The 20,390-nt window shown below is 31.4% G+C and overlaps 3 protein-coding genes across 3 annotated transcripts; 1 reads left to right on the top strand and 2 right to left on the bottom strand.

Moving 5' to 3' along the window:
* Positions 1-114: 114 nt before the first annotated feature.
* On the bottom strand, positions 115-7,232 carry LOC125844169 (protease Do-like 10, mitochondrial). The gene is made up of 8 exons (XM_049523430.1): positions 6,662-7,232; positions 5,533-5,778; positions 4,751-4,946; positions 3,604-3,863; positions 2,932-3,059; positions 1,404-1,607; positions 652-702; positions 115-537 (listed from the first exon to the last, which is right to left on the bottom strand). The coding sequence occupies exons 1-8, from the start codon at positions 7,125-7,127 to the stop codon at positions 295-297; spliced, it is 1,794 nt and encodes a 597-aa protein (XP_049379387.1). The 5' UTR covers positions 7,128-7,232; the 3' UTR covers positions 115-294.
* A 2,078-nt stretch (positions 7,233-9,310) lies between these two features.
* On the top strand, positions 9,311-10,045 carry LOC125844171 (uncharacterized serine-rich protein C215.13-like). The gene has a single exon (XM_049523432.1). It carries the CDS (start codon positions 9,311-9,313, stop codon positions 10,043-10,045), a length of 735 nt encoding a protein of 244 aa, XP_049379389.1.
* A 7,696-nt stretch (positions 10,046-17,741) lies between these two features.
* Positions 17,742-19,767, bottom strand: LOC125844587 (protein ASYMMETRIC LEAVES 2). The gene is made up of 3 exons (XM_049523901.1): positions 19,674-19,767; positions 18,781-19,148; positions 17,742-18,264 (listed from the first exon to the last, which is right to left on the bottom strand). Exons 2-3 carry the CDS (start codon positions 19,136-19,138, stop codon positions 17,930-17,932), a joined length of 693 nt encoding a protein of 230 aa, XP_049379858.1. The 5' UTR covers positions 19,139-19,148; positions 19,674-19,767; the 3' UTR covers positions 17,742-17,929.
* Between the last annotated feature and the right edge of the window lie 623 nt (positions 19,768-20,390).

Here is a 20,390-nt window from a genome sequence, read left to right as displayed (position 1 = left end):
TAATAGTCTTAAAAAAATTCGAAAAATTCATTGTAAGAATTCTAGTAAGTTGCTTGGTAATAGCAAAATTCTTGGACACTACATATAGTTTTTTTTCTCTCTTCAATACAAAATATACAGGTAATGACTACATAAATAAGAATATATTTATTATTTCAAATAAAAGTACAAAAGGTATATAAATAACAAAAATTTGGAAAGAATAGTGAAGAGTACAATCCGACTTCTCTATAACAATCATCCTCTATAGTAGCAAACCATATTGTTATAGAGAGGTTCGACTGGTATACAAAATTAGGTTGAGCAAGCTGACTGTAGTTCAGCTGCATTTTGCTCATCAGTAAGATCGATAGACATGGCATGAGGTATTCTATGGCGTTTCAATATACGAGATGTGGCTATTCTTGCGGATTCATAGTTCAAAACAATCACCCTCTCATCATCCAAATCGAATCTCACGTTCTTTTGGTTACCATCTTCCACGAGTTGACGTAAATGTTTCAGGTTCAGAACTTCTACACCATTAACCTTCTTCACCTGTACCAAAATGGTCCAAAATTTCCGCAGAAACAAAGAGGAAAATGATTAAAAGGCGCCATTTTGCTGTCTTTCTTAAGAAGAGAATGAAGTCAGAAGCAACGAGTGTTTTACCTGTAACTCAGCAAGACGCTCATAACCAGCATTAATATCATCCATCAACACCTAATTAATTACGAAAGGTCACGTTAGTAGCATATATTGTGTTGATTTGTGAGTACAATCTTAAGGAGAATCAAAGTTTCGTCTCTATGTAAAAGGTTAGGTTATTAGGTTGAGAAGTGAACGTTATAGAAAATACCAAAAACTGAACAAAACAAGTGCATCTATAGTTTGTTATATATGAAGTTAGCCAAATGAAATAGATTGGTCAAGGTAAGACATGCCTTATATCTTGCCATGAAAAAAGCCTCGACTTTAGCCACGTTGCAAGAACATGTCGCTTAAAATATTTATGCGCTTGAACATGCATCAGGTGATAGGCCTGTGGGCTCGGTGCATGGGAAATATTTCTGAGCATATGAGATTGCTTGACCAGAACTGATCAGGTAGAGAGTTGGGAAGTGAAGTAGATGAATTCTTCCATATGATAGTTTAAGGGACTTTATCGTGCCAGTAATAAGGTTGTATCATGTTGAGGCAGGTGCGGATTCAACAATCAAACATTAAAAGTGCAGAGACTCGCAAAAGGTCTACCCATTTGGATACACCGGTTTTGCAATTCCTCAGCATACATTTAGCATGTGAAATCATGACAAAATTTCATGGTCACTTTTTTCTTTTCTGTTTTCCTTTTTTATTTTTTATAAGAGTGAAATTATTTAAGTTCTCCATTTGACAGAAGAATAAGAAACTGTAGATCATACCTGTGAAAGGATGATGAATTGTTCGCCGGGTTTCTTAGGTAGTTCCCGAAGTGCCCGTTCACACAACCGACGGGGTGAGGTATTATACCATTCTTCTCCATACTCGTGAAGGAATGGTTGAGTTAATGGAATAAAGACGAGACCAGCAAAAATGAAATAACTCGGAAGCTTGTCAAATTGATGAACTGGAACAAGAGGTTGCAACTGCATAATATTAGTAGTTGTTAGATACAGTAGATTAATGCCAAAGAAACCATTAGATTTACAATCATATAAGTTAAAAAGTGTTCACTTTAAGGCTTAGCAGAAAGTACAGTCGTCTTCTCAACACCCTACCTCTATGCACCCGATCTCCAAGAGTGACAACACAAAAATTAACCTCGGCCCAATCCTGCACCCAAAATACTTCTAACAGCACAGTGTGTGACACTCCCAAAACACCAGGCAGTCTGAACTACTTTTCGACATGCTAGTTATATGCCTAGAAAAGGAATATACTCCGGGACTGGAGGGGGTTGTTCATTTAGTTCATGAACTAATCACGCAGGTACAATAATAGAATAATTGTTAAGCGGTAAATAATAATGTAGGGATTGTCATGCAGTGAATAATAGTGTATGAATTGTCGACCTCCAAACCTCCCTATATCTAGGGTCATGATTAGGGTATAATCGTCCTATAGGAAGGTTGACGATTAGCGTACATCCTATCCTTATACCCTAATCTGACCTAGGCCTCTACCTCTCCTAAAACCTGCAAAATTAGTTCAGCTCTCACTTAATCAATAACAAAAAGGAATTCACTTGCAATATTTAATTTCATGTTTAGTTGCTTTAATAACTGTACTAACGATTACCTTCAAAATCAAGAATTAGGGAATAGAAGACGACATATACAATAGACATGAGTATGAGAAATGAAATGTTGATAACAAGTGAAAGTAAAAGAGAACCACAGAAATAGAAATAGCAAAAGGAAGGGCTCACACTCTACGAGATGAAAGAGACATTGTGAACAAGAAAGAGAAGGAAAAAGCAAATCAAGATCAGCAGAATAAGCTGATCTCTGATAAAAGTAGGAAAAGAAAAAAGGTGAAAGAGGCCTCGAAGTTCAACCATAGTTTCACACGCTAAATACATATGGAAGATACACAGAACAATAAAAGACAAACGAAACTGATCAAGGCCACTTTCACCTTTTCTGTTTTTTCTATTTTTGTCAGATTAGATTGTTTAGTTTTCCAGCTGACAAAAGGATACTGGATGAGAAATTCTAGATACCTAAGTAAGAATGGTTGAATTGTTGAACTTACACATTGTAACGTGTAAAAATGAAGAATTTTACTTCTACTAGAGCCTCATAGTATTAAGTCATTAACCACAGTTTTCTTAATTGTAGGTGCAGTAATTCAAATCTATTTGTTTGGCCAACATGCACCGAGGATATGTGCAGAAGTTTGAGAAACCACTGGGAGTATCCACATTTGAAAACAACAATTAATATTGAAGGTTCAATAAAAATGACTTACAGGATGAAGCGTGATCTTGAAGTCATGTACTTCACCATTCCTCAAGACTTTAAGTTCAGCAGTTTCATTTGGTTTCTTCATAGATACGAGATGGTCAAATGAGATTCTCTCTCTGTTTCGGAAAGGAACTGCAAATCATAAGCAATCTCAGAAGTCGGAACTTCAGATGATGGAGAATAAGGATGCAGAAGGGTGAACTTTTCTAGCACAATATAAGTTATCCCAGCCTTAACAATTCTCATATCCTGCACACCACTTATGCAGTTCTGGTATAATTACGAGCTATCCGCATGCAAGAGAAAACTCAAAATGAAAAGAGCCTAGACTCTAGGATTTCCATCTTACCAAGGGAAGTCACAAAAGTTACTCATAGTTGCAAGCTAAGAGAAGATGAATGCTTTTAAGTTGATGCTACCCTGCTTACAAGAGCCAATAGCGAGAACCACATTCACGTTTCATCCTAATCCATCATTTTACTTCAAAAACATTTAAAGCAAGAAAAAAAGCATGTGCAATAAGTTATGGGGAAAAAGGAGAGAACTCTCCAGTTTGGTAACTAACAGTAACTGCGAAGAAGAAGAGGGCTCTCCAGTATGGAGTCTTATACTAGTTTAACTATTGCATATAAGAATCATAATAAAGAGAGGAGCAAGAGCAATCAGAGAATTCCACCTGTTCCATCACTTGCTATGGGGACACCATCAAATGAGAGGATTATATCGTCTTTCTTTAATACTCTAGAAGCATCAGAAAGTGGATTGATTCGGCTAACAAGTACACCTGTCATTTTTGACTGCATTTGGAAGTATTCTCGAATTTGTGCATTTTCAGTAGGTTGGCATGACAAGCCCAGAGAGCAAAACCCAGCGTATTCACCACGTTCTTCTACGCCAGCTATAAAATGCTTTATCACAGGAACAGGAATAATGTAGCTGCAAAATCCAACCAAAAATAGAACTTGTAAGATCAACCTAGGAGACTGTAATTTCTTTTTTCTAATAACAGAAGTTTCTTTCTCTGAAGTAGATTGTTTAATCAAGACGGATCAGTTTAGATTTGACTGGTTGCAGCATGAGAGCTACTACGTGTTCCCATAAGGTAAACAAACTTAGACTAAAACTATTAATTGTCATCAAGCAAATCTCAGTATCAACTGTATGTCACAACTAAGAGAATAATATCATGACGCTAGAGCCAAAGGGCTACAGGTCAAGCTTCATATTCATAAACGCATGAACAAGGTCTGCATATTTCAGAAAATTAAAGAAAGTTTTTTTTTACCAATTAAAGAATTGAATCAAAGGATGAAGAATAAAATGACAGAGAAACTAGGACAAGCGGACCAGAAAAATGATAAATGGGGAGAGAAGATTTGCAGAGAAATAAATGTTAAAGAAGAATAACATGCACTCAGATTCAGGCCAAGGAAATAAACGTCAGAACCCAGTTGGGTTTACTTCCAGTTTATTTATTTTTCCCATAGGAGGGCAGCAGGGAGGGGAGGAGCCAAAGGTTGTTCCCCTTTTTTTTTTCATTTTATGTAGAACAAGCCAGCTGATACGAAAAATTGTGACTGAATCATAAAAAAATACAATTACAAAGGAAAGGTTAAAGCATGACTGCAAATAGGAGCTGAGTGTAATTTTAACCAAAAGAAGAGTTACTTTGATGTGTGACAATGCGAGTGGATATTAGCGTATATTCCCCCTCAATATTTAACTAAATAATATATGGTAGAGCAAGCAATAAATGAAGTAGTGGAACTAGATCTTCATGGTAGTTATGGAGACACAAAGTGGGAAAAAAATTTCTAATTTACCCAATATTCTCTGCACCCGAAAGGTTTTGGAAAGCAACTCCAGCAACTTTGTCACCCATGATTGCTGGCCCTCCACTATTCCCTGGATTTATAGCCGCATCAATTTGTATTGCCAATAGTTGACTAGCCCCATGTACATATTGAGTAGGTTCAACCCTTGAGACGACACCTTTTGTGACAGATATATTGTCTCCCCCTAGAAAAAAGTAAATATCATAATGATTAGTAGAGAACTCATCAGATGCAAGTATTTAGTATATAATATATTTTCCACAAGATTGTTAAGTAAAAAGATTGTTATTTTGCCACAAGAAAAGAGGCTCCTATTTTATAGGATTTGATAAATGGAAGGAAATTGTTAATGAGGTGGAACAAACTAAGGTGAAGGAAGCCCAATTTCTCAGTAGAAAGAAAAGCAATGTGCATTTATGTGAACTTTTGAATGAAATGAGCCCCTAATATATATATATATATATATAAGAATTCCTAATGATGACCCCGCTTGTGGGATTACACTGGGTATGTTGTTGTAGTTGTTGTTGCTGTTTTTGTTTATTCCTAATGCTGACCCCAATTAATTTGGATTGAGGTGCAGTTGATTGATTGATTTTGTGAGAAAACGTGAATGGAAAGAGCCTGTTTGTGAGTTGTGATTCAATAGTCAGTTTTTTTAAAGAGGTATAGCATCCCATTGCTAAACATGAACACCATAATATCACACAAACAATAGGAAAACAACAGAAAGCCTCAGAGTTTGAATCAATTAGAAGAAAAATAATTACCTTGAGGATAACCAACAACAGATACAGCTTCTTGGAGAAATGGAACATCACCAAGATCCAAAGAGTTCATGCCCTCCCAGAATTCTTCACTTTCTACCACCAGAATAGCCAAGTCGCATTCATGACCAACAGCCTGAACTGTTGCTCTATACTTGGTTGGAGAACCATGCTTTCGTACAAGTACAAATGTATGATCAGCCACAACATGAGCATTTGTCAGGATTCTCTTTCCCGGAATAACAAAACCTATAATATTAAGAATGCAAAATTCAAAAATAAGCTTTGTATTCGCTTTCTTTTAAAAAAAAGAAGTTACCATACACAAAGGGAAGGGAGGGGGAAAATGAACCACCAATAACAAGGTGGAAGTTCACGTATCCAACCAAGTAGGAACCTTGGAGCTACAATATCAAATATGGTATGCTCAGAGACGGATCTAGGATTTGAATTTTATGGGTTCTTTCAGCAATCTCGAGTTAAAATACAATTATAACTAGGTTTGCTATCATATTAGTGGATTTAAAATACATATACAGAGCTTGGCCAAAAGCTATCGGCTTCTAGTGAACCCGTAGGTTACACTCTGAATCTGTCACTGCTCATGCTTCAATCCTAAACTAGTTAAGAGTCCCCCATGTCTAATATCATGCCAAGAACAAAACGAATTGTTTTCCATTCCCAATCATGAACCCAATGAATCTGGAGAAATTTTTCCATCCTTTCACAAAACACTAATCAGACTCCCATAAACATGTCTCCCATATCTTGCCTCTTCTTAGCAAACAAATCTCAATTCTTGGAACCTTTGGGTTAATGGCAAACTATTTATGTTAATGAACAACAACTTCGTAAAATATAGCATTTTTACAAGGCTTCCTAAGTTAAAGAAATGTGGGGAATCTTAGTAGCTCAGTTGGTCGGCTATATAAACTTTTAGATTGTTGGTGAAGGTCGATTACCCAACTTGTAATCCCCTACCCTGATTTTTTTTTACAAATGGTCAATATTGTCACCAAGAAATGAACTTTCCTTTCAGGGATCCATAAAAATCTCACAATATACAATGCCAAGTCGAAAAAAGGGAGCATATAGAGAATGACTTTCTGGAAGAGAAATGAAGAAACAATACCAGAGCCCGTCGTTTCGCGCTGAGACTTGTTCTGCCATGGAAGGAAGTAATTAGGACTGCTGGAAACAGTAAATATCTTAACTACAGAATCCAATGCTAGCTCAATTGCTAAATAAGCATCCAAAATTCCATCAGATAAGCGCGGCACCACTCGTTCTACCTCTGATAAAGCAACTCCAGCATCTCCCGCAACTGATAAATTAGGTTCAACACTATCATTTTCCTCAGCTCTCTCAGTATTAGGTGCATTAAAAATCGAGCTATTTGAACTCAACGTGGAAAAAAATGAGGCCGAAGCAGATATATTCCCAAAACTACTACTGTAATTGAACGGTATGAATCTCCGGTGACGCACCGGCGCTATGCCGGCGATTGCAGAATCTCCGGCAATTATAGGGCATTGAAAGTGGAGCTGTCTGTTTAAGAGCCTTCTTGATGCGCGGAGAGTAGAACCTACTCGTAACATCGAAACCGGCGTATTACCGGTGAAGTTCGCCGGAGCTCAGCCTATTACGCCGGTGCCGTTAAAGCGCGCGCAAGGGGAAAAGGGTTTTAGGCCTTAATTGGAGATGCTAAAACCCTTCAAGAAAGAGGGCAACTTAAAAATAATTAAAAATAAAAAAATTAACCACGAGTATTTTTAATTTTATTTTTCTAAAATAAAAAAAAATAAAATGATACAATGTACAAAAACTTACACTTGGACGAGTTGGTTGAGTAGAGAATCTTCAAAATGGGGCGGCGTGTGCTTGATATCACCTATGTGCGTTTCTCGATCGAGCTTGTCACTGAGTAAGGCAAGGAGATGGTTTGGAGAATCACGGGGCCTTACTTATTCAAGGGGGCTTGATTCTAAAATAGAATAAGTGATAAAATCAATATTTTATAGAAGAATGATCGAGACCATAAAATTCTTTCACACCCGCACATGCAGCTGAATATATATAAAAAGTTCACACACCGAGTTTGTCCAAAAAAATAAACTAACTTGAAAATATTACTCCTTTAATATTTGAAAGAAATTGACAAACACCTATTTTTGAAAACTATTATAGTGTTTATATACTTTTTAATGTAAAAACTAAGATTTTGACCAAAATACCCCTAGTAAAAATACGGGAAAACTCCAAAAGATCTTGTATTAGAGTTTGAATTTTATGAACTATACATACATGAGGATTATGAGATTAGTTAGTTTTAAGTTGTTTATCGACCTATTTTAATTCTCGTCCTTTATTCGAATTTGAAATCGACAATCTCAATTTAAATAAAATAATAACATAGTCGATGATGAAAATTCATATAACCGATTCGAAGTATCAAACTCAATAGGGCCTGCAACAAACAAACTGATGCCAAATGTACAAAAAAAAATCTTACCAAATATTGATTTCCTCTTATTATTATTTTCTATTTGGAACATTTCCTTTGTATTAGCCGGCAAATAGTAACATTCACTATTAAATAATTATAATAAGTACTATTTTAATAATTGTCTTTCAAGATTGCCATAAAAAATTAACAAGAAATAAAAAGTACATACTTGTATTAGTTGATAGAAAAGGCTTGCTTTTGAGTCCAAAAATAAATCATTTCGACCTTCAATTTCTAGTTCATTCTATTTTCTTTTGCTAGTTTGATTGTGGGATTTCTGATAGTGAGAATTACGAAACATGAATAGAGATGAAGATCTTCTTTTGTTTACGAACATGTATAAGCACGAAAAGAATGATCTAGCTAACCTTCTTCTCCCTGTCCCTGATGAATTTGAGGCAAATGGTAGTATAACTTTATTTTTATTTTGCAATTTTTTCGACACGTCTTTATGGAGAAGTAAGGATTCATAGAGTCGTTCCAACTTGCTCGGGACTGAAATAAATCTGTTGTTGTTCTTTTCTTGTAGGGAATTATGCACTATATAGAATGGCTTCTAGCAAAAAAGGTCAAATGGGATTGGATTACATGATGAGTACTGAAATTGGAAAAAATGACTATGATTGGTAAAATTCTATTTTCTTTTGATCATATTGTTGCACTAAGTTATAATTAGAGCATGTTGAGGCTATCAACGTGTGAAAATCTTAAAAGATAGATAATATGGATCGGATATAGTCTAATTCGTTCGTACTCATACTTGAAATTTTAATTTAAGGTTGAAAACGCCACCGGCTACGCCTTTATTTCCATCCCTTGACATGGAAGCCAATGCTCCAGAACTTGTCATTCAGAAGGAAATCCCAATTATTCAACCTGTTATTACTCTATCAAGGGTGTGTGCTTCTAACATTTTTTTAAATTTCAAAAGTCTCTACTAGCATGAAATTAGTTTTCGATATGATCAAGTTTTATATACAGTCAAAACTCTCTATAACAATGTTGTTTGTCTGAATATAATATGAAAAATTGATTTTAGAAAAATCTTGGTCATTATAGTGAAATATTGTTATAGATGATGACTGATATAGAGACGTCAGATTGTACTTAAATTTGTCACAATAGTTTGCAGGAGGAACTAAAACAAGAAGTACTCTTATAAGACCTTCATCACCTAATCAAAAGCCAAAAATAGACACAAAAAACTCAACACAAATTGGAAAACAAAATGTGACGTCAATAGAGAAGAAGAACACAAGATTTGCAACCACAACAATGATCAAATCCAACACTAGCAATGATCATAAAGAAAGATCAAACACATTGTCATCAAGTGCAACAAGAACAACCAAGCAAAAAGATTCAAGTCTTAATTTTTTAGCTTCCAATTTATCAAAAACAATGGGAACTGAGTCGTCTTTGAGTACCACTAGGCCTAAAAGCAGGGGAGTGTCCCCTGCTGGTAGACCTAAAAGCAGGGGAGAGTCCCCTGCTGGAAGGCCAAAAATCCTGGGAGCTCAGTTCCCAGGATTTTCTGATGAAACTCCACCTAATCTCAAGACAGACCGGTCCCTATCAGCAAACAGGGGCCGGCCTAACCAATCAACTAACCAAAGGCCAGGATCATCATCATCATCATCGTCCTCTTCTTCAATGTTAGTACCTTCTACAAAACCAATAAGACGACAATCTTGTTCACCTAGTGTAACGCGTGGACGAAAACAAGAGATTAGTACAAGTAGTACAAATATTCAACATGGGAATGGTACAACGCAAGTTCTTGGTAGCAAAATGGTTGACAAGTTCATGAATGCTAGGAAGTCAATTCATGAAGAGAAGGCAAAATTGACTAGTTCAATGAATGAGAGCTCTGGTTTTGGAAGGCACATTTCAAGAATTTCAGCAAATATGGCTCACAAGCTGGTAAGTGTATCTAATTTACTTGTTACTCCCTTCATCTCAAATTATCTATCGTATTTCTCTTTTACACGTCTCTTCAGAAAATATTAATTAAGAAGGGTTCTAACTATTTTATCCTTATTTATGTCTTAAGATATAATCTTCCTCTTTTTCATTAACTATTTATTTTATTTATGTGTCATCATCCCATAATTGAAATGTTCGTAGTTTTCAAGAACAATTACTATTAAGGGTAAAATGAAAAAAAAAAGATATTAAATTGTCTTGAAGCTCTAAAATGAAAAATAATTTGAGACAAGTAATTTTAGAAACAACGACACATGAGATGGAAGGAGTAAATTATAGTATGAACTAATCAAACTACATACATAGTGACGCAAAATAAGAATTTAGAGTTTATGCGTTCTAGATAAGTTATTTATGCATATTAAGTGGAGATTTTTAAGCTTAAAGACATGGTATGGGTCAAACCTATTTGGCTTGACATAAAATGATCAAAAAAAGACAATGATACAACTTCAATGTGAAACTAATTAAATTGGGCTGGTCCTATGGTATTAAACTCAGGCCCAATTAATCTCCATAGCCTACCCCATGGCCCATATTAGTTCACCTAAATTAATTGGGCTGGCTATTGGTCTTTGCGAAAATGTAGAATGGTTCAAAATTATTTTTTCTTCTTGTTATTTATGTCACAAAAGTTTTTAGAAAAAAAGTGCCTCTAATGGCTATTTAGCCACTTGTATTTGTGTTAGTTTAATTTGACCAATGTATCAGAGTTTCAGCTAGTGATGCTTTCGATTACTCAGACTTTTGTCTGTCATTTAGGGTGTAACATGCAGACTGCTTTGCCTAGCCTCACGATGATTGTACGTTTTCACGATTTAGGTAAAAAAAAAAATTCTCTTATTAATTTTGATTTTTCAATTAAATGACAGGAAATCCATCAAGACACTGGTAATTCTAGCAAAAATGGCACAATTACTGGGAGAAAATCTTCAAATATTAGAGGCAGCAAAATCCCCAGTGCATAAAACAAACTCATATAATATTTTTATTTGAGTTTAATCCAAAAATACAAGATGTTTTTCTTTTTGGCCTTTTATATCATTTAATAATGATTATCAAAGTTTTTTCTCCTTTTATTTTGTCCGACGAGTCATCTACTTAAATGGATGATATTTGAAACTATATACAAGTTATATTCAAGTTATGCAAATTAACTTGTACATATTTCATGATAAAACATGACCGAACGTCCACGTAGATTATACATACTGTGGAGTTTCAACTAAAGTAGTTCCTGAAAAAGTTGGAGGAAAAAAATTGTTTCTGAAAAAGGAATAAAGTAATAAAAAAGAATAGAAGTAGAAGAATAGAAATGTCAAACAGTTAATGGGGTTAGTAATGTTGACTGGAAAGTGAGAAAATCAAAGTAAAAAGTCCCCCAAAAACCAGGTAAAGTGTATAGTATTATAGTCAGCAAAACCATGTTCTCAAACTATAAATAATTAATTACTAAACACAATGGATGGAAGGAGTGACGGTAAAATTATCTTCGTATAAATAATTTCATGAAATATCTATTGTCTTTTATCAAAAACATGAACCACATAACTCTGCCATTTTCACCAATATTGATTTTCACCGTGAAATTTCCTGATTTTGAATTCACTTCATTATTCATTATGTCTTGAAAATATTTTTATTATTAACTAGAGTCATTTTAAATGTATTTCTAATACATTAAATTTATTATATTAAAAAAAATATAATAAAATCATTTTGTATTTATTACTTTATAAAATATATGTCATATTAATACTAAAAAAGAAAAAATGGATAGGGAAATATCAATATATACACTAGTTCAAAAAGGGAAGTGACTTTTGAATTTAGGGTACATAGTACATATACATGCATGTGCTTGGTGCATAATATTCTTCCAAAGAGAAAATGAAATCGTTCGACTTTTAATCAAATATCTCAGATTTGAGTCTTGAATATGAAGAAATTCTATTAAAAGTGTCACCCTGAAATGAATTTTACAATACATAATTCAAATTTAATCAGAGCTCTAATATAAACTACAGACATCGAATAAGAAATGAAATTTTTTAAAAATAAATTAAAAAGGGGGCAAAGAGCATGTTGAGTAAAGTGATAATTTAAGGAAGAGAGATGGAGAGAAAGAAATAAGAGGAGTAAATACTAATGTGTAAGAGATGTTCCTTCTGAAAATACTGATTGATACATTGTTTTCTCTCTCTCTCACACACACACACACAAATATAGAAACAAATTAAAAGCACCTTTTGGAAGACTTGATTTTTTTTCTCCACATATATTTAGGGAAGTGTGCACATATTATGTGACATATTTTCGAATTTCAAAATTCATATTTTATTGTAATTTTTCATAACAGTACAATAAAAAGGCAATATACATATGCAAATTAATAAAGAGAGTTAAAGTCATTATCAATATTAATTAGTTGTTATTGAATTTAATATCGCTATAGACTTTAGGAACATTTGCAAAAAGTGTTAATTGCCTCTAAAAATACATATTTACTAGCAATTAAGTTATTATTGTTAATTAATTGTTGTCAAAAATCAGTGTAGTCTGTAGTGATATCTTTTAAATATTTTTGATTTGACAAATTAAGTGACTTGCAGTACTTTTTACTCCATCAATCTACTTTTAACCGTCACGATTTCCTTTTTTAGAGTCAAACTATAAGAACTTTGACTAACATTTTATAATGTATTTTTTTATCATATTGATATGCAAAAAAATTGCAATTTATAGTACTTTTCGTATAGTTTTTGAATATTTAAGTTTTTGTTTAAAATATCAAATTAATGTAATCTAATTTAACTTTGAAAATTAGTCAAATTGACTTTCGAAAAGCGTCACATTACAATTAAAAGTGGACAGAGAGAACATAATTTTCAAATATATAAAACTTAAATTTTTTAATTCTCAAAATACAAATTGTGTCACGTAAATTGAGACGAAACGAAGTGAATAGTGTTATTTGAACTCATATATGTCCCAAACTCCAAGAAGGAAAAATAGAATGGGAATAATTAAAGGTATGAAGGGGGGAATAGAATAGTCAATGTAAAGAGAGAAGCATATATATAGGTATATATAGACTTGTTTTCTGAAAGAATTATTCATTGTTTGTTTCTGCACATCACAAGAGAAAAATACAGCAAATAGGATTAGTCAATTCTGACTATAACAATTGAGAACATCACTTGTTTGTATTGGCATTGTCCAATTAATGCATTTGCAGAAGTAGTAATAGGGTGGTGGGGTGGGGGGTGGGGGTAGGGAAAAAATGAGTAGTTAATTGCAAAAAAATAATACATAGAACATATATAGTTATTTACATGAGATATTGATATAGAAATGAGTCGAGCGTCTATTAGAAATAATTTTTTTATTCTTAAAGCAAAGATAAGATTCATGTATTTTTTATTCTTTCCAAACCGACTTTGTAGGACTATATTGAAAGTTATTGAATTTTGTTCAATCCGTAATCTTAATATAAATACATAATGTCTAACTTAAGGTTACTGAAATTTGTCCAATTCGTAGCTTTAACGTTAGATCCACCTCTATATATAAAAGATAGTGAGCTAAGTATGCTAGTGTGACTTGCTTATATTACTGATATCAAGTTCGACGCTTTATTAGTAGATCCACCTCTATATAAAAAAGGAATGAATCAAGTATGCTAATGTGAACTTGCTCATATTACTGATATCAAGCTCAACGCTTTATCGATAGATCCATCTCTTTATATAAAAGAGAACGAACCAAGGTTGTTCATATTACTAATATCAAGCTCAACATAAAACAAAACATAAAACTAATAAAGTTACGATAAATTCTCGCTATATGAAAATTATAAATAGATTGATATTTTTCGATTGATAACTTATTTGAGATTATAATACTCAACTAAGTTAATTTTTTAATTTGATATAAATATTAAATATAAAAAAATATTTATTTGGGGGGGGGGGAGTGGGGGGTCAGCAGTATCAGAGTCAGAGGGACAACCCGAAATAAATGCATTTACCAATCCCTCCCTTTAGGCTTCGTAAGCTGCGCTTCTCTCGGGATATCGCTTTCACTTTTTTTTCCGTTCGATGTTCGGTATTTATATCGAGACTTGATTAATATTACATTTTTATCGAGTTTTGATGATCTATTTATTATTTGATATTTATATTAGAATCTTAATTAATTCAAATTTATGAAACAAATGTTTTTTAATAAAAAAAAAATTTATATTCAAAATTCAAACTCGATCCAATCAATTCTTGGACAATCCTTGTCTCTACACATTTTCTAACTTTGTTTTTATGTCTATATATATATAATAATTTCATATGGATTTATTATGATAGGAGTAGCATTTAATTTTATATATAGGCTTCAGAGGAGAATAATTATTGATACAAAGTTCAATCAAGTAGGTATGAAATGTTTGAAATGACTAATAACAAACTGTAACATGGAAATCAGTACTATTTACTATTTAGTTGGATCTTTTTCTTTGACCACCATTTTTTTTATCAATAATAATAATGCAATATCATATTTACATATTAGAAAAATATTTTAATAAGTGGTGAGGCAGTCTCAGAATCAAGTACGTTGTTCGAATTCTTCAAAAATAAAATAATTGTTTGTCAGATCTTAAAAAAAGGAGTGTTTTAAAAGAATCTAACACAAATATGATAGTAATATTTTTGGAGAATTTGAATAACACAATCTTCAACTTTATATATAAACAAATTTCAAGATTAAAAAAAATAGGGAAAAAATAATATCATACTTGTATAAAAAAAATGTGTCTAACAATTTTTCATTTTTCAAGATTATTTAGAGTCTATTTAAATTGATTTATTTTAATCATTTTAAAGTACTTGGATAAAATAAAAAAAATACTTTTAAATCAATTTTTTTTTAAAGTCATAATTTTAAAATTCCTTCATTAATTAAAAGCACTTAAAACTAAAAGAGTGTTAGTAAATTAAATTGAAAAGGTTTATTAATTAAAAGGCATTGTTTTTATTTTCTCCCGGAGAACATGCATGCATGACACTTATTATAAGAAAAAAAGTGCATCATAGAACAACCCCCTACCACCATAAGCCAATGGGTATAGGCCAATGTTTTTATTTCGCGCTCGATGTTCAGTAATCACTTTGAAATTCTGATTAAATTGAACTCGAATAAGAGAACATATATATTTTTTTAATCATAGTTGTGTTTCACATAAAAGGTATAATCTTGTAATTTTGAAAATGTCACGTTGTTTCTACAAGAGAAATTTACTTGGTAAAATGAGAATATACAAAAAAAAAACTTATTAAACATTTATTTTGTTTTAATTAGTTTATCCTTAGTACTTTCCTTTTTAGCCTTTTAATAAAAGAATGTCTGTTTTTATTTTTATTTTTATTTTTATTTTTTTTGCAATTCTTTAATTTTAATTTATAGGACAAGTTTAACATCACAGAATTAAAGGACGGTTTAATATATTTGACTTATTTTAAATTTATGATTACAAGATTCATTTTTAATCTTAACTCCATACAAATTAAAACAAAACAAATAAATTAAAACAAAGAAAGTATTAAAAAGGAGTAACATGCAGATTAAAATGAATGGGGTACCAATTTCTAAGTTAAAAGTAATCGTATTTCTCCATTCGTAATTAAAGACCTCAAATTCAGATGATATAGTTGAAATTTTCCTTTAATAAGGAACACCTTGACCTTAAAATATAACTTTTCAATATAAATTTGAATCAGTCAAACACCAAAATATCAAGATATCTGTAAAGGAGAGCTAGAAATTTTGTTAAACGAGTTCAAAATATAAAAAATTAACCTAAAAAGAATTTAAAAAATTCAATATTTTTCTATATATATAATAATTTTCATAGTTTTACTAATATATCTATATATATTAATAAATACCATATAATTTTTTGCATTAATACTACCTAGTTTCGCTCCGATTTTCAGTCAAACTTAACTAATCTAACTTTTAAAAATGAAAAAATACCATATAAATTTAAACAGAAAGAAGTAATATATATATATATATGCGTCGATCCTACCTATCTCCGCTCCGAATATACGAAGAGAGTTATGGGAGAAAAGATGGGAAAGAGGACAAAAGGCATGCAGCTGTATAAAGTGTCCCTACTACTGCATGCATTAATATTACAAAAAGGACAAAAAATTCATCATTACTTTGCAACTACTAGCATATCATCATTGTCCCTACCTATCCTCTTTTATTACTCTTATTTATTATTTAGACCTATCATTTTTATTTTGTTTTTTATTTTTATATATTATTTTTGCATGCTCCTTGTAATTAAAACATGAAATACTTAATAATTAAGTGAATAATTCGATGTAAAATATTTGAAAATTAAAGTTAGGTCTGATAATATTAAATCCACTAATTAAGTGCGATTGTAAAAATCTAATAATGCATGATATGTAATTAGATGAACAATAAGAATTTATACAATAAATAATACTCCGATCATATACGTATTGTTATATAGAATTATAAGTTTGATTTCCCAGTCAAATTCATCTCAATTTTTAGTTTGTTATATATTGAGTCTCATGTTATTATGTTATCCATGTATCAGATGTACTATTCGGAGACACATTTAAAAGAACGGAAATTTTAAACGAATATTTTGAATAAAATCAATAAAAAGTTCATCAAAGACATTTTTAACAAGTCAAATTATGACGATTTTTTTATCGGACCTCCATCAAAAAGTTCATTTCATTATATATTAGACTCCTTTGTAAATTTTGGACAATTCAATCTAACTTTTGAGGTCGATCTTGATCGATATTAAATGGAGAGAGTAGGTGATCAAATATGAAATTAGAAAGACAAGTATTTATATTTGATTTTCTATTTGATGTTTGATAAACTTGAATTCGAGACCTTCAATCTCCCTACCTATCTGTTTCTTTTAATTTTCAAAGTGTCTCTATTCAATACATGAATCTCACGTGTGACTAAGCCAACTATATTAGGAAATGCAACTATAATATAGTTCAACTATTTACTTTATAATAGTAGCAACTATTTTCTGTGCATATTTGACCTAAAATACTACCCTACCTTTTGACTTAAAGCTGGCCTATATAGGATTATCTCTGATTTGGTATAGGTATATATATACATATATATAATAAATATTTCCATAGCAGAGTTGTTTATTTGGATACGGTTTGATTGTTATAGTAGAATATTGTTACCGAAAACATATAATATACTCGTTTTTATCTTAATTACTTGTCACATTTTTTTCTGAGAGTCATACTACATAAATTTAAGCATCATTAAAGATAAAAAAATTTCACGATATTGATATTAAAAGAACAGCAATTCATAGTACTTTTATGTTTAAAATAATCTAAGTCAATTTAATTCCGAAGATCAGTTAAATTGACTATCAAAAAGTGAAATACGACAAATATTTTAGGACAAAGCGAATAACATAATACGAAAAATTGATTTTAAAAAAACTTAATTGTTTAAGTAAAATATTATTATAAGTGAAATGTTATTATAGAAGACATCTACTGCATAGAGGTCTAACTATACTTGAGAGTAATACTAGAAGTCTGAAGATAAATTTTCCCCAAGCTTTTTTGGGGAAAAAAAACATTAATGCATAATCAAGAAGTATAGTAACATAAAATATTAGATTAATAACACTCACAAAATCATTAACATTATACTAGAACATAAATTTGGTCTCTCAAAAATAAGTTATAGTAGATAATAATTAACTCTAGTGCATGGGCTAATTAACAAGTATTAGCCATCATAATCATCATTCTTAATATAGTATTGTTTTTTTGGAGCTCAACTCAATAAGTCAAATGTAACCTAAATTAACTAAGATGGATCAACCGGTGTTCGGTGTCCATCGGCTCCAGCAGCCCGAGGCTGCTGGAACTGACTCAGCTGACCTATAAAAAGGCTACTCGCATCGAAGTTGTTGCTCCCATGACCTTCAAATGCTCGAATCATGTGTTGATGTTGTTGTTGTTGTTGATCCCTAGGAAAGAACTGATGATGGTAAAGGTGGTGCGAATGATCCCTCCCACCACCGCCACCTCCACCACTTCCAGCCATAAAGTTGAACTGCTGATGATGGTGGTGGTGGGCCGTGGTAGCAGCTGCAGCCGCTGCAGCTGCTAAAAGTCCATGAGTCGTAGTACTAGCAATACCTGTCGATAGTGACAAAATTAGAAATTTATATATAAGAATTTTCAAACAATACCAACATATACTCTGTCATTACAACACTAGAATATTCTGTCAATAAAAATTAACAATTTATAAATATACTAATAAAAACCAATCTATCCTATTTATCCAATATAATTTTCAAGCGAAGAAAATCAACTTATTCAGTTTTCAGAAGAGATAATCATACAATTTAATATCATACCTATAATAAAAAAACATATCAAAGGTCTTGAGTTCAAATCTACTGTTAACGAAAAATCAAAAAACACAAAACAATATTTTCACACAATAATTAAATCATAAAAAAGAACTAAACAAACACATAAACAATATGTAGCTAGAGAGTACATACATACTCCACTAATTCATGTATCACCATTCAGATTTCAAGAGTCAAACATGAAATCTTCAGGTCGGCCTCATTTGACTCTCGAAATTCGAACAGTACGTACCACATAAATTGAAACAAACAAAGATAATTTGAAAAAACATACCTCCTAGGTTTTGATACTTTGAAAGTTCAGATTTAGCACAACTAAGATCCATTTGTAGTTGTCTAAGTTGATGTTGAAGAAGTGAAATAACACCAACACAACCATAAACAGGATCACGAAGACGCATATCAGCTTCATATGCTAACGAATTTACAGCATCTTCGCGTTGATGAGGCTGTAATTCGTTAAGCAATTTAGTCACATTACTTGCCCCAAACACCTTATGAACATTCGCGAATTTCTGTGGTTGATCAGGAGGGAAGTAAGGTGCAAACACACATTCCGGTTGGCATTTCCTACGAAGGAATTTGCACGCTGCACATGGTGAATTCGACGATAATGATGAAGAAGATGACATTGATAATTACCTAGAAGAAGAAAAAAGGGGTAAAGAGTTAATAAACGAAGTATAATCCAAGTTTAAGTTTTATATACTGACAAACTAATATTATTGCTTCTTATACAATGAGTTAACAAGTTATATATATAAATTCATAGTGTAATTTTTTAATAAATTTACTATCTGGTTATCTAAATAACATGTAAGTATTTGTAATCTTGAGGATAAAATAAGGTATATATATGTTACAAAAGGTATATAATCTTGTAGTGTAAAAAATCTTTTATATTGACGATTTATACCGTTTGAACTCTTTATAAAATCAGATTATTTATGTAATTACATGTAAATCTCTTGATAAGTCTGAATTGATACTATCTAGTAGTAAAAATAATAACTAAGATTCTATCACATATTAAAATTTACTAATAATAGACAATTGGTTATATATAACTTAAATTCATATCAATAAATTAAAGGTAATTTAGATCCAAAAAAACTTTTAATTTTAAGAAAGTACAAAAAGGAACAGTAATATAAGTACTCTACATACCTGTTTTTTAATTTTTGAATATTTGCTGCAATTTGAAGACCAATAAAAATCTTGGTAGAAATAATAATACTATTACACCTGAAAAAAATTTGAAAGTTTATGAAGAAGAATGGTATAACAAACTTAAGTACATAATTTGTACCAAGTAATAGTAAAAGCTAGAAAAATAAAATATAATAAAATTGTGTACATGTAATATGAATAACTTAAAGATTAATGAAAAGAATTAATTATATAATAAAGATTTTCTTGGGAAGTTTTAATTTTTTGGGATTGGATCCCGTGAAAATTAAGTATGAAAGTAAGAGCTTTTATATTTGTTTAATTAAAGTATACAATTTTCTCTCTTTACAATGTCATAATTCTAGTCTCTCTTGCTTGGAAATTCATTCACATGTAGATAAATCAAGTCACTTAAAAATATTTTAATTTTTTTTATACTGACAATGTATATAACTTAAATTCATTACTGAAAAATATTTATATTAAAAAGTAGAAAAATGTCTTTATAAATAATATTTTAGTACACTATCAAATCATTTAATGAATGAGATCTATAGTCTTGAATCAAAAGATAGTCACTCAAACCCCTTGTCAGAAAATTATATAATGCGTATATAAAATAATATTATGTATATAAATTGTAAATACTCTTAGCAAAATTAACTCTTGAAAAATAAGATTCATTATCTATTATTAAATGACATGATAATGTTC

Source organism: Solanum stenotomum, chromosome 11 (assembly GCF_019186545.1).
Source record: "Solanum stenotomum isolate F172 chromosome 11, ASM1918654v1, whole genome shotgun sequence".
Lineage (NCBI taxonomy): Eukaryota > Viridiplantae > Streptophyta > Magnoliopsida > Solanales > Solanaceae > Solanum > Solanum stenotomum.
The sequence above is the reverse complement of the archived record's forward strand: the minus strand, read 5'-3'. Positions and strand labels throughout refer to the sequence as shown.

What these genes read in the sequence shown, in the direction of transcription:
- LOC125844169 (XM_049523430.1), bottom strand. Translation starts at nt 7,127, where the DNA reads ATGTTACGAGTAGGTTCTACTCTCCGCGCATCAAGAAGGCTCTTAAAC. An exon ending in TCGGGTGCAGAGAATATTGG is followed by an intron (nt 3,864 to 4,750) that starts GTAAATTAGAAA and finishes TGGATTTTGCAG; the next exon opens with CTACATTATTCCTGTTCCTG. An exon ending in AGCGTCTTGCTGAGTTACAG is followed by an intron (nt 538 to 651) that starts GTAAAACACTCG and finishes ATTTTGGTACAG; the next exon opens with GTGAAGAAGGTTAATGGTGT.
- LOC125844587 (XM_049523901.1), bottom strand. Translation starts at nt 19,138, where the DNA reads ATGTCATCTTCTTCATCATTATCGTCGAATTCACCATGTGCAGCGTGC. An exon ending in AAAGTATCAAAACCTAGGAG is followed by an intron (nt 18,265 to 18,780) that starts GTATGTTTTTTC and finishes CACTATCGACAG; the next exon opens with GTATTGCTAGTACTACGACT.
- LOC125844171 (XM_049523432.1), top strand. Translation starts at nt 9,311, where the DNA reads ATGATCAAATCCAACACTAGCAATGATCATAAAGAAAGATCAAACACA.